Here is a 16,217-nt window from a genome sequence, read left to right as displayed (position 1 = left end):
CCACTCACCAAACCAATTCTACCATTCATGTTGATTTTAACTTTATATTTATTTGCAAATGTATTTCTTTAATAGTTGCCTTCTCATTAAATTACATGTTTCCCTAAGAAGAAACAGTATTTCTATTTCACTCACCATTATAGTTCCAATGGGAGTACACACCTATAGTAAATTAGGCGTTCAATATAAACAAATGGATGGTGCCATAATGGCAAAAATATGGCTGATGAGTTCAGCAACACTGTCCCTTCCAAAACACATTCCTCATATTTTCAGTGACAAGATATATAAGACTAAAGAGGGATATGACGTTTTTCATAGATAAAAATGATATGCTACAAAAACTACTAAATAATTAAGTAAATAGAAATCTCTGGAAAATTATAAAATAAATTGTGAATCAGAAGTTGAAGAGCACTTTCAAAAAGAAATTAATACTTAATATGGGTGTACTAAAGCTAGGTATCAAAAAATAGCATTTTCTTTGGACTGGGATGTTATTTTGTTAGGTCTTGAAATATCATAGGTGTTTAAATTTAAAGAAGACTTGAAAGAAAAGTCTTTTCTTAGCCAAGGCTACGTCATGTGGAATAGATTTCATAATCCATAAAAAACATTTCTGCAAAACTCTAACATACAAATTACAGTGTGAAGTGAGCTCTCCAATGGAAAGTCTTTTCTACCAATTGACTAAGTACTAAATTGGATAAATAAATAGACGAATAATTATAAATTCTAGTAAAAAGCTAGTGCCCAAACTCTTCTTCATAAAATGAACTTATGAAAAAATAATGTAGGATCTGATCTGCACATTTCTAGATCATCTCCAAAAAAAAATGAGAGAGAAAACTGAAACTGGCAATCAGACCATAATTTCAAATGCAGCTTGAATCCCACAGACAAAAACACAGGAATATGTACTGCAGCAGGAAAGGAACTGGAAGAGAATTAAAGGAGCTTCATCATCAACAATAGGAAAAATATTTAAAAAGTCATTGAAAAGATGATACTTATAATACTGTCCTAACTACATCTGTATGAGTGTGTTACATATGTGTGTTTACACAGAAGGAGAATTTACCAAAGATTGGTTATCAAAATACTGAAAGTACTTATTTCCAGTTGTTGATATTTTAGGTAACTTACCTTGCCAAAGATATTTACATAGTAATAATCATGAACCAACTATAAAATTCTGAAAAAATAAATTTCACTTTTTTTCATTATAAAAAATAAAAATTAAACAAAAGCAAATATAAAAACAAAATGTACGGGATTTGGCTGTTCAGATTGAACTAGGTTTATAAATAAAATCCATTTTTGAAGCATCATTTTGAAAACTGGAAGAACTATATAAAACCATGAAACCTATGGCAAAAGTTAAATATAGAAAGTTAGTGACCTAAAAAAAAAAAAAAAGAGAGTTAGTGACCTATAGCTTCAGCCACTTTTCACAACATGCTTATTTATGGCTTCTCCAAAAGGTAAGAACATGGTCGCTAAAAAAATGTCAGAGAAGTTTTGGCAGCTGATGCAGAAGTCCAAGGGTGAATATGTTAACCAGAAGAAAAAAGCATTTGTTAAAAACATGAAAATCATAAGGTCAATATGTGGTATATAATTCATATGAAAGGACCTGTGACTCACAAACTCAAGATGAACTCAGATTGATAGCTCTCCAAGAAAACAAATGCAGCTTATACTGTATTAACAAAAGTATAATACCCTAAACCAGGGTGGAAATGATAAAACTCTCCTAAACATAACAAATACTGAGAACTCAGTACTAGGTACGGTACCAGGCCCACATCTCAAAGACATATAAAATTTAATGTGTGTCTGATGAGGCACCTGGGTGCAGTAGGTTAAGCATCTACCTTCAGCTCAGGTCATGATCCTGGGTGCTGGGTTCGATCAAGTCCTGACAACTCCCTGCTCAGTAGGGAGCCTGCTTCTCCCTCTGCTCCTCCCCAAGTCAGTGGTTCTCTCTCTCTCTCTCTCTCTCTCTCTCTCTCTCATAAATAAATAAAATCGTAAAAAAAAATTTAATGTCCAAAACCAATGAGACCAGGTCTTGACACATCGTAGAGTCTTGACAATATATTAGGAAGATTTTTCAATAACTGATTCCTTTCAAAACATTAGACATACTTCATACCAGGTTAGAGAGCCAACGGTGAGGAATATTGCACAGAGGGCTAAATGCTGACTCTTTGAGAGACTGGACTTTAATAAGTCTTTCCCTCACATGTGCACTGGCTGAAGCTTTCTATCAACACTCCTCTCCCCACTCCATGGTATAGAGTTGAGTGCAAAAAAGGCACTCTTCAGCCAAAGGCTACATTTCTCAGCCTTTCTGTGAAAGTATGGTGATATGACTGATTCTCACATGAGATCTGAGAATAAAACGCAAGTAAAAGTGATGCTTGTCATTTGTTGCCAATAATTTCAAGAAGTATATATATACATGTATATATATATATGTCTTCTCCATGCACTCCTTACCTTTCCCAAAGCTGTTTGCAAAGGATTGTTAGGTCTTAGACAGCAAATAGACAAAAAATAAAAGTGGTTTGCACACATAATAATGTACTTAACCATGTTACTGAGTGTGTGCATGTATGTGTGAATCACCAGAGAAAAGATCTACACTAAGAACACCAGCATTACACTCTAGTGAACAAAAAAAATTCTTTTGAATTTTTGATATTGTATGTTAGTGCTTAGCGCTACTTTAATCTATACTGTAACCAATATACATGAGAGAAGAAAAGGTCTACATTATAACATTCCTTCCTATTGGTCATCAAATATTAAAAAGATATTATTAGGGCACCGGCATGGCTCAGTTGGTTAAGTATCTGACTTCAGTTCAGGTCATGAGCCTGTTTCTCCCTCTCCCTCTGCCCCACCCCCTTGCTTATACATGCGCACGCTCAATCTCCCCAATAAAAAAATATTTAAAAATGTGTATATAAAGAATAAGAGATATCGTCAAAATTTACTTCTTCTTTTAATAACCATTACCCTAAAGAAGAAATAATCTTTAAAATGTGAATGTCACCTGAACATATTGGTTGCTCTATTAGCCACCGATTTTCAATGTAAATCCAAATACCATAAAATTTAAGCACATTCATGTGCTTCTTACCTTGTCTCTATCACTTAATGTTAAAAACTAATAATCACTTCCACAATCTTTCAAGCACAAGGAGATACATTCCTTCTGACATACAGTGAAGAACTGTAAGCACCAGCAGGCAATAAGTCAATGCTGACGGCCCATCTCTCAATGAAATTCATAAGCAACATGTTAGAGGTGTGTTTCCTTTGCTAGCACCTTCTAATCATTTACTACATACACACTGTGTACATTGGAGTTTGTCATTTGTGCAATTTCATACATTAATATTCCTTTCATATCCTTAGTTTGTCCATACTTGCAACATTTTCATATCAGTTTTGACTCTGGAGGGACTTAAAAATAAAGCAAACAGCACAAAATATCTACAGCTTTATTATGTCAGAAGCTCTAATTAAATAAATCTCTTTGCTGAATTAGCTTCATTATTTTAAAATAGAGCCTGTGCCCATAAAGGCCACTTCTGTTTTTCATTAACCAATACTGCATTGACAATGGGAACTAAACAGAACATTGTATTCAAAATGCAGCCATAAGTTATGTTGTTATGTTTTTTAATTGCAGTAATCTGGTTTTTCAAATGTATATCCTCTATAATTATGGCTAAATATTCCCAGTAATATGACATAGAAGTTAATTGTAGGAAACTTTGTTCCTCTTAATGTTTTTCAGATAGTATAATTTTACTCTGCCATCATCCCCCAATGCTCTTTCACCCTTAGAGAGATTTTATCATGTCTCATTTTATGATTTTTAAGTCGCTCTAATGTACATTTTATTTATAAATCACCAAGTTTTGGGCAGCCCAGATGGCTCAGCGGTTTAGCGCCACCTTCAGCCCAGGGCGTGATCCTGGAGACCCAGGATCGATTCCCACGTCGGGCTCCCTGCGTGGGGCCTGCTTCTCCCTCTGCCTGTGTCTCTGCCTCTCTCTCTCCTCTCTGTGTATTCTCATGAATAAATAAATAAAATATTTTTAATGAATTAATAAATAAATAAAATAGATCACCAAGTTTTAATAACTATTCTCATATGTGTTTAGAAAGAAATGTGTGTACCATTTTTAATAATACATAGACAGAAAAATGTAATAAATGTAATATGCACTGGCATCTCTAGCCAGTGGTCTTCAATCATCTTGATTGTGCAACACTATCAAAAAAACTATTGAACATGACTTCATTAATGCAACAACATTCTGTCACCCAACAAATCCTACACTAAGTGTGAGAGCTACAGAGGCAAATACAACACAGCCCTTGCCCTCCATAAGCATATACATAGAAGTAAATAGTAAAATCAAAGGCAATGTGTTAAGTATTGGGACGGAGGTATTCGGGAGGCTCAGAATCCCCAGAAGCCACTCCTAACCCAGAGTGAAATTAGGCTATAATCATAATGTCAGGTAAGAATTTCAGATAAAATGTTATCCAAGAAACCACTACCTTGAATGTCCACAAGTGCTGAAGCAAGTTAAAAAGGAATGGGTAGTGAGGAACAGGAATGGAAAACAAAGATCCAAGAAGAGAGAGCAGAATAATCCAAGGCCCAGAAGCAGTGGAGAACAGAATTTGTGTAAGTGGCTTCAGGTAGGTCAGAATGGCTGGCTGGATGGGAGGTTGGTGAGGTGAGGTAAGCACTGGTCAGATTATAAAGGACCTTAATTTAATCAGTTATCCACTCATTAATTTAACAAATAAGTACGGAGTATCAAATTTGTGCTAGGTTCTGAGGATTCAGGCAACATGTGCCTTTATGGGATAGCCACTGCAATCCATATGGAATACACAGAAAACAAAACAAGTCAACTATGTATAATATACAAAAGAGAGAAAGGCAATGGAGAAAAGTTAAAAGGGAAAAAAAAAAAAGTATTCCAAAGAGTCTTGTGAGGAGACTACAATTTTAAACAGGATATTTAGGTAGATCTTCACTGAAAATACAATTTTGAGTAAAGATCTGAGGAAGTGTGCCTTATGTTATCATGATGGAAGAGAATTCCAGGCAGAGGCAACAGCAGGTATGAAGGCCTTGAGCCAGCACTGTGGCTGGTATATTCCAGAAACAGAGAAGAGGCCAATGGGGCTAGAGCAAAATGGGTGAGGGGTGAAGAGGAGGAGGCAAAGTTACAGAGAAACAAGAGTTCTCACAGGCCATGGTAAGTGCTTCGGCATTCAGATCACAGCCGTGTAAAGAGCTGACTTAGACTTTAAAGGAAGACTGGCTGCTATTTTAAGAATAAACCAAAGGGGAGCAAAAGCAGAATTAGCAGGTCTAATTAGGAGGGCCGCTGCACAGTACCCAGGTGACAGAAGGTGGCTTGTGCCAGGATGGCAGCATTGAGAAGTAGTTGTATGCTGGATATATCTTGAAAGTAGAAATGACAGAATTTTCTAAAGGGGTTTGCATATGCTGCAGAGTGTGAGACCAAAAGACAAGTTAAGAATAACTCTAAAGCATTTGGCCTGAGCAACTGTTAGGTTGGAATTTGGTTCAGCTGAAATGTGGAAAGCTGAGAGTAGAACAGGGTTGGGGGAAGGACAGTACTGTCACATGTTGAGATGTGGAAGAGCACAGAAGAAGCCAAGGGGAACATGGCAAGTTAGAAATGCCTATTAAACATCCAAGTAGAGAGGATGAACACACAGTTCAAAGCAGGGGATGGGAAGGTGCTGGCTTCCTATGGTCAGTTACTTAAACAGGGAAGAAAAGCATCAAAAGATCAGAGCTGGGGCACCTGGGTGGCTCACCCAGTTAAGCATCTGACTCTTGGCTTCAGCTGAGGTCATGATCTCGGGGTCCTGGGATCCCCATATCCGTTTCCATGCTCAGCAAGGGGTCTGCTAGAGATTCTCTCTCTCCTTCTCCCTCTGCCACTCGTGCTGCTCATGTTCTCCCTCTTTCTCTCAAATAAATACATGAATACATCTTTTAAAAAATAGATTAGTGCTGAAGGCAAATATGAAAAGCAAAGGGCAAATATGTAAAAAATTCTGCTTCTCTGTAGGAATAATAAGGGGTGACAGGGTGGATCAGTCGGTTAAGCATCTGCCTTCAGTTCAGGTCATAAGCCCAGGGTTCTGGGATAAAGCCCCACATCGAGCCCCTTGCTCAGCTGGGATCCTGCTTCTCTCTTCCCTCTCCCTCTGCCTACTGTGCAAGCTCACTCTCTCTCTCTCTCTCTCTCTCCCTATCAAATAAATAAATAAAATCTTTTTTTAAAAAAAAAAGTAGGAATAAAAAAGATGAAGTGTATACTGAAGGAAATAACATAAATAAAACAACTAGTCCAATGCCAGAAAATAGCAAGAATTCCAAATATATAACCTTGCACAGGCTGAAAATCCCCTGAGGGTAGTGAATGTTCCTTTTCTTAGTTATATCTTGACTCACAGCAATATAAATACATGCTATGTATTCAATAAAGACATAGCAAAATAGCCAGAATTATATCTCATTAAATAAAGTAAATTTTCATAAAGAATTATCACATAAATTTTTACACGTTAAAATTTCACTTCTTAATCTTTAACCCTTTATTAAGTACAGAATAATTTTCACTGCCTAATAAGCTGAAGAATAACCAATTCATTTAAATGCATACTATATCATTTTTCCATTTTACTTTGATCCTTTTTATTTTTTAATTTTCTTGGGCAAACTTCCACATGCAAAAATAATTGTACAAAAGCCAACCATCAAATTTGTTTTCTGCTTTGGAAATTATTTTAAATTTAGTAGGCTGGACAAGAACCCAAGGTGATGATGAGTTAAAAACTACACACTGCCAGTCCCCTTATCTACTACCTCCACCAAAGGATAGAGCTTAAAGTGGGAAATCTATAAATGAACAGAAATGCAATTCAATAAAAGCAACATGAGAGTGAACGAAAAAATAAGTTAAAATAAGTCAAAAAGTCATTTAACTCAAATAAGATAAAGAGCCACACAAGCTATATCTGAGACTTGAGATAGTCATGCATCCCAATAAATGCTGCATGCTTCAAGAGACACAATTAGATTTGTTGTTATTTTGTTTTGGGTTTTTGCTTTGGGTTATTTTTAGATTCCACATATCATTTTCTAACTTATTTCACTTACCATAATGCCCTCAAGGAATCTTAAAAAAAAAAAGGTAATATCCAATATAACTGGAAATACTTATAAAGCTGGTATAAAAAAGAATATGCCTTTTTGGAGTACAAGAAAATCAAGAACAGTAAGGTATGTGAGTCTTTAAAGAAACTAACCCCATATTAACAATTACTCAGAGTACTTTGATTAGCAATAAAAATTACACAGGTATCCAGTATTAGCATTAGATAAACAGATAAAAAAAGATGTTTATTTTTTAAAAAGAATATAACTTTTCTTTTTTTTAAAGTTTATTTATTTACTTAAGTCATCTCTATATCCAGCATGGGGCTCAAACTCATGACCCTGAGATCAACAGTTGCATGCTCTTCTGACTGCCAGATAACCGAAGAAGAGACATTTAAAAATGAACTTAAAAAGATTATGTTCAGGGCATCCCTGGGTGGCTCAGTGGTTTGGCGATTGCCTTCGGCCCAGGGCATGATCCTGGAGTTCCGGAATCGAGTCCCACATCGGGTTCCCTGCACGGAGCCTGCTTCTACCTCTGCCTGTGTCTTTGCCATTCTCTCTCTGTGTGTGTGTCTCTCATGAATAAATAAGTAAAATCTTTAAAAAAAAAAAAAAAGATTATGTTCATTTATTAACTGAAATTCAGATCCATTTAATTGTGACAAGTCCCTAAAATATGCTTGAGAAAACAAATTCCATAGAACATCTTTTAAAATTATAATACAAATGGGAAGAGTTAAGATGGTAGAGAAGTAGGGGGACCCTGGGCTGTCCTCCTCCCTCAAACTCTGCTGTATTGAGATCAGATCATTTGCAACACCCAGAAAATCCATCTGAGGACTGGGAGAGGTTGGTCACAGTTGGAGGGAGACACAACTGGTCACAGTTGGAGGGAGACAGTATGGCAAGTACAAGGTGCATGGAAGTGAACTGGATGAGAGAAAAACTGGTGCCATGGTTTTGGGAAGGGAGGGAATCCTTTCTGCGGAGAAAGGAAGGGGACGTTGAGACTGCAACATTGGTCATACCAGAAGAAAACCTCTCCAGACCAAGGACTGGGAGCAGGGGTACTGAATGGCATAGGTTTTTTGCAAACACCATGTGGAGCTCAAACTCAGGTTGTGGAAGAGCACGACGTTTGCCAGAGTGAAAGCTGTGGAGTACGCTCCTGGGGAGAAGAAGGCAGCTGGCTCCAGGAAGGGAGCACACACATGGGGTAGGGATTTCTGGGGTTGCATGGGAAGGCATTGTTCCCCTTCCTGGAGTACATTTGGAAGAGGATATATTGCCTCTCTGGGGGCAAAAGACCCTGCAGGCACCAACAAATGGCCTTTCATCGGCAGGGGACAGAGGCACAAGCAGAGGAAAGATAAGCTGGTCACTGACTTTCACTGTGCTACACCAGAGATTCTGCACACCATGCAGGTGTAAGACATTTTCTATGACAAAAGACACCAGACACAGCAGGGCAAGTCTCTACACTGGAGGACAGGGGTGAATCTCTGCCATGTCAGGTCCTTTAAGATTTGGAGTTTTGTTTTGTTTTTTTAAAGATTGTATTTATTTATTCATGAGAGACACAGAGAGAGAGAGAGGCAGAGACACAGGCAGAGGGAAAGGCAGGCTCCGTGCAGGGAACCCGATGTGGGACTTGATTCTGGGTCTCCAGGATCACACCCTGGGCCGAAGGGGCGCTAAACCACTGAGCCATCCAGGGATCCCAAGATTTGGAATTCTGAATCCAAGCCATGTGCCAAAGATAAAATGCAGAGGAGCTATGGCCCAAAGCTCGCTGATGTCCCTCACTGCTCTGTGAGGGCTTCCTGAATAGCAGGGAGTGTGGGATCCCCTGTCAGGGACGAGAGAGTGGGGTGGCACCATTTCTCATCCCCTCCACCAACACCATGGCCCATAGTGGTGGAAAGACATGCTTACACCAAACCTCCCCTCCATGCCTGACAAGTGGGTATTTCCTGGGGCAGGTCTTACTCTGAGCCAACACAGCAGGCCACTCCCCCAGAATACCACGACAGGCAGAACCTCACATGCACCATGTCTACTGATCATAGAGTACTTCAAAGCATCACCTGCACTTCTGCTGGAAATAGGACCAAGCTTTACTTATATTTTTACTTTTTGTTTTCCTTGGGAATGAGGTTTATAGTTTTTTGTTTGTTAGTTGTATTTTTTTCTTTTCATTTCCTTTTCTCTCTCCCTCTCTCTCTCTCTCTTAGATCAAGGATTTTTTTTCTTTTCTTCCAGACTTATGTTAACAAACAAATCAAAGCAAATCTAGTCAAAGATCCAAAGCTTCTCCACTGCAGACAAGGAGGAACTCTGCCGAGGACTGATCAGTGGGAAAGAGCAGACAAAATGCAACAGCAGAGTGCACACAGCCTTCACCAGAAACATTTCCTGAAGGACCAGGCCCTGGACAGTTTTTAATATAGCATTACTCTCAGGTGCAAGAAACACAAGCTTTCAAAACACGCAAAATACAGAAACGCAGCCAAAATGACAGGATGGAGGAATACCCCCCAAAAGAAAGGTCAAGAAGAAATCATAGCCAGGGACTTGCTTAAAATAGATATATAAAATATACCTGAACAAGAATTTAAGACAACAGTCATAACTACTAGCTGGGCTTGAAAAAAGCATAGAAGACACCAGAGAAACTCTTGCTGCAGAGTTAACAAACCTAAAAACTAGTAGGCTGAAATAAAAAATGCCATAGCTAAAATAAAAAAAATAGACTGGATATCATCACAACGAGAATGGAAAAAGAAGTGGAGAGAATAAGTGATATAGAACATAAAATTATGTAAAATAATGAAGCTGAAAAGAAGAGGGAAAGAAAATTATTAGATCATGAAGGTAGACTTAGGGGACTGAGAGATTCCATTAAGTGAAGTAATATCAGTATCATAGGAGTTCCAGAAGAAGAAGAGTGAAATGAAAAGGGGCAGAAGGTTTTTTAGAATAAATTATACAGGAGAACTTCTCTAATCTGGGGAAGGAAACAAGCATTCAAGACCAAGCAGAAACTCCCCTCAAAATCAAGAAAAACAGTTAACCCTGAACATATCATAGCAAAACTTGTAAAATACAAAAATAAAGAGAGAATTCTGAAAGCAGCTAAGGACAAAAAAGGTCCTTATTCTACAAGGAAAGACAGGTTAAGGTTAGCAACAGACCTGTCCACTGAAACTTAATAGCCTGAAGAAAGTGGCAGGAAATATTCAACATGCTAAGTGCGAAAAATATACAATCAAGAATACTTTATCCAACAAGGATATCATTCATAAAAGAAGGAAAGATAAAGCGTTTCTAAGACAAGCAAAAAACTAAAAGAATTCATGAACACTAAACCAGCTCAGCAAGAAAAATTAAAGGAGACTCTTTGAGCTAGAAAGAATCCAAAAGCAACAAAGAACATAAAAGAACAGAGGCAATCTACAGGAACTGTGACTTTACAAGTAATACAAAGGCACTAAAGTTATATCATTCAGTAGTTACTCTCAATGTAAATGGACTAAATGATCTAACCAAAAGGCATAGGGTATCAGAAAGGATTTTTAAAAAGACCCATCAATATGCTCCTTAAAACAGACTAATTTTAGACCCAAAGACACTTCGAGATTGGAAGTGAGGGGATGGAGAACGACTTATTATGCTATGGACATCAAAACACCCTGGAGTAGCCATACTTCTATCAGACGAACTGGATTTTAAAACAGACTGTAATAAGAGATAAAGAAGGTCATTATATCATAATAATAGGGTCTATCCAACAAGATCTAACAACTGTAAATATTTATGTCACCAATATGGGAGTAATCAAATTAAAAAGTCCATGAATAGCAAACTTAAAGAAACTTGTTGATAATAATACAATAATAGTAGGAGGCTTTAACACATGACTCACAGCAATGGACAGATCATCTAAGCAGAAGATTAACAAGGAAACAATGATACACTAGACCAGTTGGATTTTATAGATATATTCAGAGCATTTCATCCTAAAGCAGCAGAATATAAATTCTTTTCAAGTGCACATGGGACATTCTCCAGAAGAGATCACAGAGCAGGTCACAAATCAAGACTTCGCCACTACAAAAGATTGAGATCATACCATGTATATTTTCAGACCACAATGCTATGAAACTAAAACTCAACCACAAGGAAAATTTTAGAAACACCACAAACACATGGAAGTTAAAGAGCACCCTATTAAAGAATGAATGGGTTAACCAGAAAAAAAGAATTTATTTTTAAAATACATGGAAACCAATGAAAATGAAAACATGATAGTCCAATACCTTTGGGATGCACCAAAGGCAATCCTAAGAGGGAAGTAGTAATACAGGTCCTCTTCTAAAAGCAAGAAAAGTCTCAAATATACAACCTCACCTTATCTAAAGGAGCTGGAAAAACAACAGCAAATAAAGCTTAAATCCAGCACGAGAAGGGAAATAAGAAAGATTACAGCAGAAATCAATAACATAGAAATTTTAAAAAACTAGTAGAACAGATCAACAAAACGAGGAGCTGGTTCTTTGAAAAAACTGACAAAATTGATAAGCCCTGAGGCAGACTTATCCAAAAGAAAAAGAAAGGACTCAAATAAGTAAAATCATGAATGAAAGAGGAGAGATCACAACCAACACCTCAAAAATACAAACAATTATAAGAGAATATTAGGAACAATTATATGCCAACAAATTAGGCAACCCGGATGAAATGGATAAGATTCCATTTGAATGGTTGCTCTGTTAAATAATTTAGTTACCAGAAGTTAAGAGTGAATATTTATAAATGGGTAGGAACCTGGTTTAGAGTAAATAATCAAAGGGCAGAACTAAACAAACTCTTGTCTTTATCCTTCTGTGGGTCTGGCGTTTGAAATACTCTTTTGTAATATTTTACAAATAACCTAGAAATCTCCTAATAAAGAAGAGCCAAGTGATGAGGTAGCAGGAGGCAAGAAGAAATAATGGAAAGAACAGTATTCCAATTTTGTCCCAGTACTAGCTATAAATTTAGACATTTCACTATAGTTATTTGAATTAAATTCTCTTTTTCTATAAAATAAAGTTGATGGCTGCTGTACCCAAGTCACAGCAACACTGAAAAAAATTAAATAATGTAGTGTATTTTTTCCTAAATATTTATCAAATCATGATGAGATAGACCAAATAAACATCTAAATTAATAAAATTAAAAAAAATTAAAATCTGCCTGAAATTATCATTAATCATAAGATAGTTCAAATTGGAATAAAAGGGAGCTTCTAAGGATTGACCACACTACAAACCCATGTTTTGCAACACACTACTGGAAATCCTAGCTTCAGCAATCACACAACAAAAAGAAATAAAATGTATCCAAATCAACACGGAAGAAGTCAAGTTTTCATTCATTACAGACAACCTGATACTCTATGTAGAAAACCCAAAAGACTCCAACACAAAATTTCTAGTACTAATACAGGAATTGGCAAAGTCACAGGATATAAAATCAACACAGAAGTCTGTTGCATTTCTATATGCCTGTAATGAAGCAGCAGAAAAAGAAACCAAGGAATCAACTCATTTACAATTGAACCAAAAACCATTAAGATACAAGGAATAAACCTAACCAAAGAGGGAAAAGATCTATTTTCTGAAAAATATAGAACACTTATGAAAGAAATTGAGGAAGACACCAAGAAATGGAAAAATATTCTATGTTCATAGATGGAAGAACAAATTTTTTTAAATGTCTATGCTATCCAAAGCAATTTATACATTCAGAAATCCCTATCAAAATAACACCATCATTTTTCACAGAGCTAGAACAAATAATTCTAAAACTTGTATGGAACCAGAAAAGACCCCAAACAGCCAAAGTAATGTTGAAAAAGGAAATCAAATCTGAAGGCATCACATTTCCAGACTTCAAGACATATTACAAAGCTATGATCATCAAGACAGTATGGTACTTGCACAAAATCAGACACATAGATCAATGAAACAGAATAAAGAACCCAGAAATGAATCCACAAGTATATGGTCAACTAATCTTTGACAAAGCAGGAAAGACTATCGGGGCGGGGGCAGGGAGGGGTGGGGAGAGGAAACAGTTTCTTCAACAAATGGTATTGGGAAAAAGGGAAAGCCACATGCAGAAGAATAAAACTGGACACTTTCTTACACCACACACAAAAATAGACTCAAAATGCATGAAAAAAACTAAATGTGAGACAGGAATCTATCCAAATCCTAGAGGAGAACACAACCAGCAATTTCTTTGATGTTGGCCACAGCAACTTATTACTAGATTCATCTCTTAAAGGCAAGGGAAACAAAGGCAAAAATCAACTATCAGGATTTCATCAAGATAAAAAGCTTCTGTACAGCAAAGGAAACAATAAATAAAATTAAAAGGCAACTTATGGAATGGAGAAAATATTTTCAAATAACGTATCAGATAAAGGGCTAGCTTCCAAAATCTATAAAGAACTCATCAAACTCAACACCCAAAAAATATAAAATCCAGTTACAAAAAGGGCAGAAGACATGAACAGACATTTCTCCAAAGACATACAAATGCCTAACAAACATACAAAAAAATGCTTATCACTCATCACCAGGGAAATACAAACCAAAACTACAAAGAGATACCACGTCACACTGGTCAGAATGGCTAAAATGAACAACTCAGGAGACGATGTTGGCAAGGATGAAAAGAAAGGGGAACTCTCTTGCACTGTTGGTGGGAATGCAAGCTGGTGCAGCCACTCTGGAGAACAGTATGGAGGTTCCTCACCCCAATGTTTATAGCAGCACTATCCACAGGGACCAAAATATGGAAAGAGCTCAAATTTCCATTGACTGATAAACATAAATTAGAAGTGGTGTACACACACACACACACAAACACACACACACACAGAGGGATACTACATATTTATCAAAAAGAATAAAATCTTGCCATTTGCAATGATGTGGATGGACCTAGAGTTATCATGCTAAGTAAAATAAGTCAGTCAGGGAAAAACTCATACGTGGAATTCGAGAAACAAAACAGATGAACATTGGTGAAGGGAAGGAAAAATAAAATAAGATAAAAACAGAGAGAGAGGGGCACCTGGGTAGCTCAGTATGTTAAGTATCTGAATCTTGATTTCAGGTCATTATCTCATGATCCTGATATCAGGCTCTGTGCTCAGCATGGAGCCTGCTTGAGATATCTCTCGCAATCTCCCTATGCTCCTTCCATGCTCTCTTTCTCTCTCTGTAAATAGATAAATGAGATCTTTAAAAAAACAAAAACAGAGAAAGGCAAATCATAAAAGCCTCTTAAGTATAGCAAACAAACAGGGTAGCTGGAGGGGAGGTGGGCTGGGGAATGGAGTAAATGGGCAATGGGCATTAAGGAGGGCACTTATAAGGAGCACTGTGTGTTGTATTAAGTGATGAATCACTAAACTACACCTCTGAAACTAATACTACACTATATGTGAACTAACTTGAATTTAAATGAAATATTGAAAGAAAAATGAAATAAAATAAAACTATAATACAATTCAAAGTAATCAAAAGAATATTGTTGAAATTCAGACAAAGACACCTTACCATTCATTTCCTTGTGAAGGGTTTTCTAGTAGCACTCGGATTATGTATAATAAGCAGCTTAATAATTTGAGAGAAAAATTGAATAGACGAATTCTTAGACCTTTAAACAAACAACAAAAATTTAATTTTTATTTGAACTTAGTTCATGAAAGGCCAAAAATTGTCAAAAATAACAACTTTACAGAATTTAAATTGTATATGGAAACCACAATACCAAAATTGTCTAAACTCTTAAATTTTAGGTAGCTGAATTTTAATTAGCTAAATATTGAAACAAAAAGGGCCATTGACAGATCGTATGCACTGAGAAGGGCAGCAAATATTATACCTAAAAATAAATCTAGATTTCAGAATTCAGAAGCTACAAAAATCATGTCCAATCAAGATTGGTTCAAATATGCTTAGAAGTGCAAGCAATTTTTATATCCATGAATTTTGGAATAAATTTTAGCTAGCTAGAAAATCTAGCCACTTACAAATTCACCAGATAGTTTATAAATCTTTTACTTTCAGAACACCTTGTAGATTTGATTATAGAACAATTATAATCATGTATATAATTATATATATACACTCAATTAGTAGTTACATAATTGTAGAAGAATCATAATGACATTTGCTGGAAAGTACATGCATACACACACACTTTTTAGTTCAACCAGTTGAAACTTACTTTTTACTTAAGGTTGAATACCAATGAAATCTTAGCTTTTGGGGAATATTAAGACTGCCATGTATATATCTATATAACTGTGTAGATCACAGTTATGCAGCCTATAATACTAGATGATGAAGAAGGGCAATTAACATTAAGCAAAATATGCCTAAAGTCTGATTAATAGAAGCATTACCTTTCCTGTAATTATCAGGTGCTTTCTGATTCATGCATTATGAATAAAATTTTAAGAAAGTTCTTCTTACTATTTAATAAAATCTGGAAACAAAATGTCATTTTTTTTTACTCTGCTATGAGTGTACTTGAGGTAACATTTCTTAACAGTAAAAGGTTAATGCTTATTAATTGTGTAATTTCTCCTAAGCTTCCCTATTAAAATGGTAGGTACATTTTAGAAGTTAGCTTCTTTAGAAAATCTTTTAAACTGTTAATGAAATCGCCCTGGTTTTTTAGAACTGGTCTCCTCAAATGACTTTAATCAAAGTTGGCTGCTGGTGAAGTTTTCAAATAATGCATCTATCTTTTCTAGAAAGATGGCATTGTTAATATTAAAATCCTGGAAACTTTCTATTCAGATGACGTGGCCCCTTTAGGTAACACTTCTTGGTGGAACTTCCTTGGAAATTCTAAACTGGGTTGGAGAGGCATTACCTATTATTGGCCTTAACTCTGCAGCTAA

The 16,217-nt window shown here is 36.3% G+C and overlaps 1 protein-coding gene across 7 annotated transcripts in view; it reads right to left on the bottom strand.

Annotated features, from left to right (window-relative positions):
• The window catches only part of KCNT2 (potassium sodium-activated channel subfamily T member 2), a 372,756-nt gene that overhangs the window by 251,649 nt on the left and 104,890 nt on the right, over window positions 1-16,217 (bottom strand). For all 7 annotated transcript variants that reach the window (XM_038586089.1, XM_038586091.1, XM_038586090.1 and 4 more), the window contains exon 3: window positions 14,863-14,962. In XM_038586089.1, coding sequence (XP_038442017.1) covers window positions 14,863-14,962 — 100 coding nt within the window. The remainder of the gene's footprint in view (window positions 1-14,862; window positions 14,963-16,217) is intronic.

The sequence above is a fragment of the Canis lupus genome, chromosome 38 (assembly GCF_011100685.1).
Source record: "Canis lupus familiaris isolate Mischka breed German Shepherd chromosome 38, alternate assembly UU_Cfam_GSD_1.0, whole genome shotgun sequence".
Taxonomy (NCBI): domain Eukaryota; kingdom Metazoa; phylum Chordata; class Mammalia; order Carnivora; family Canidae; genus Canis; species Canis lupus.
This window is presented reverse-complemented; position numbering and strand designations above follow the sequence as displayed.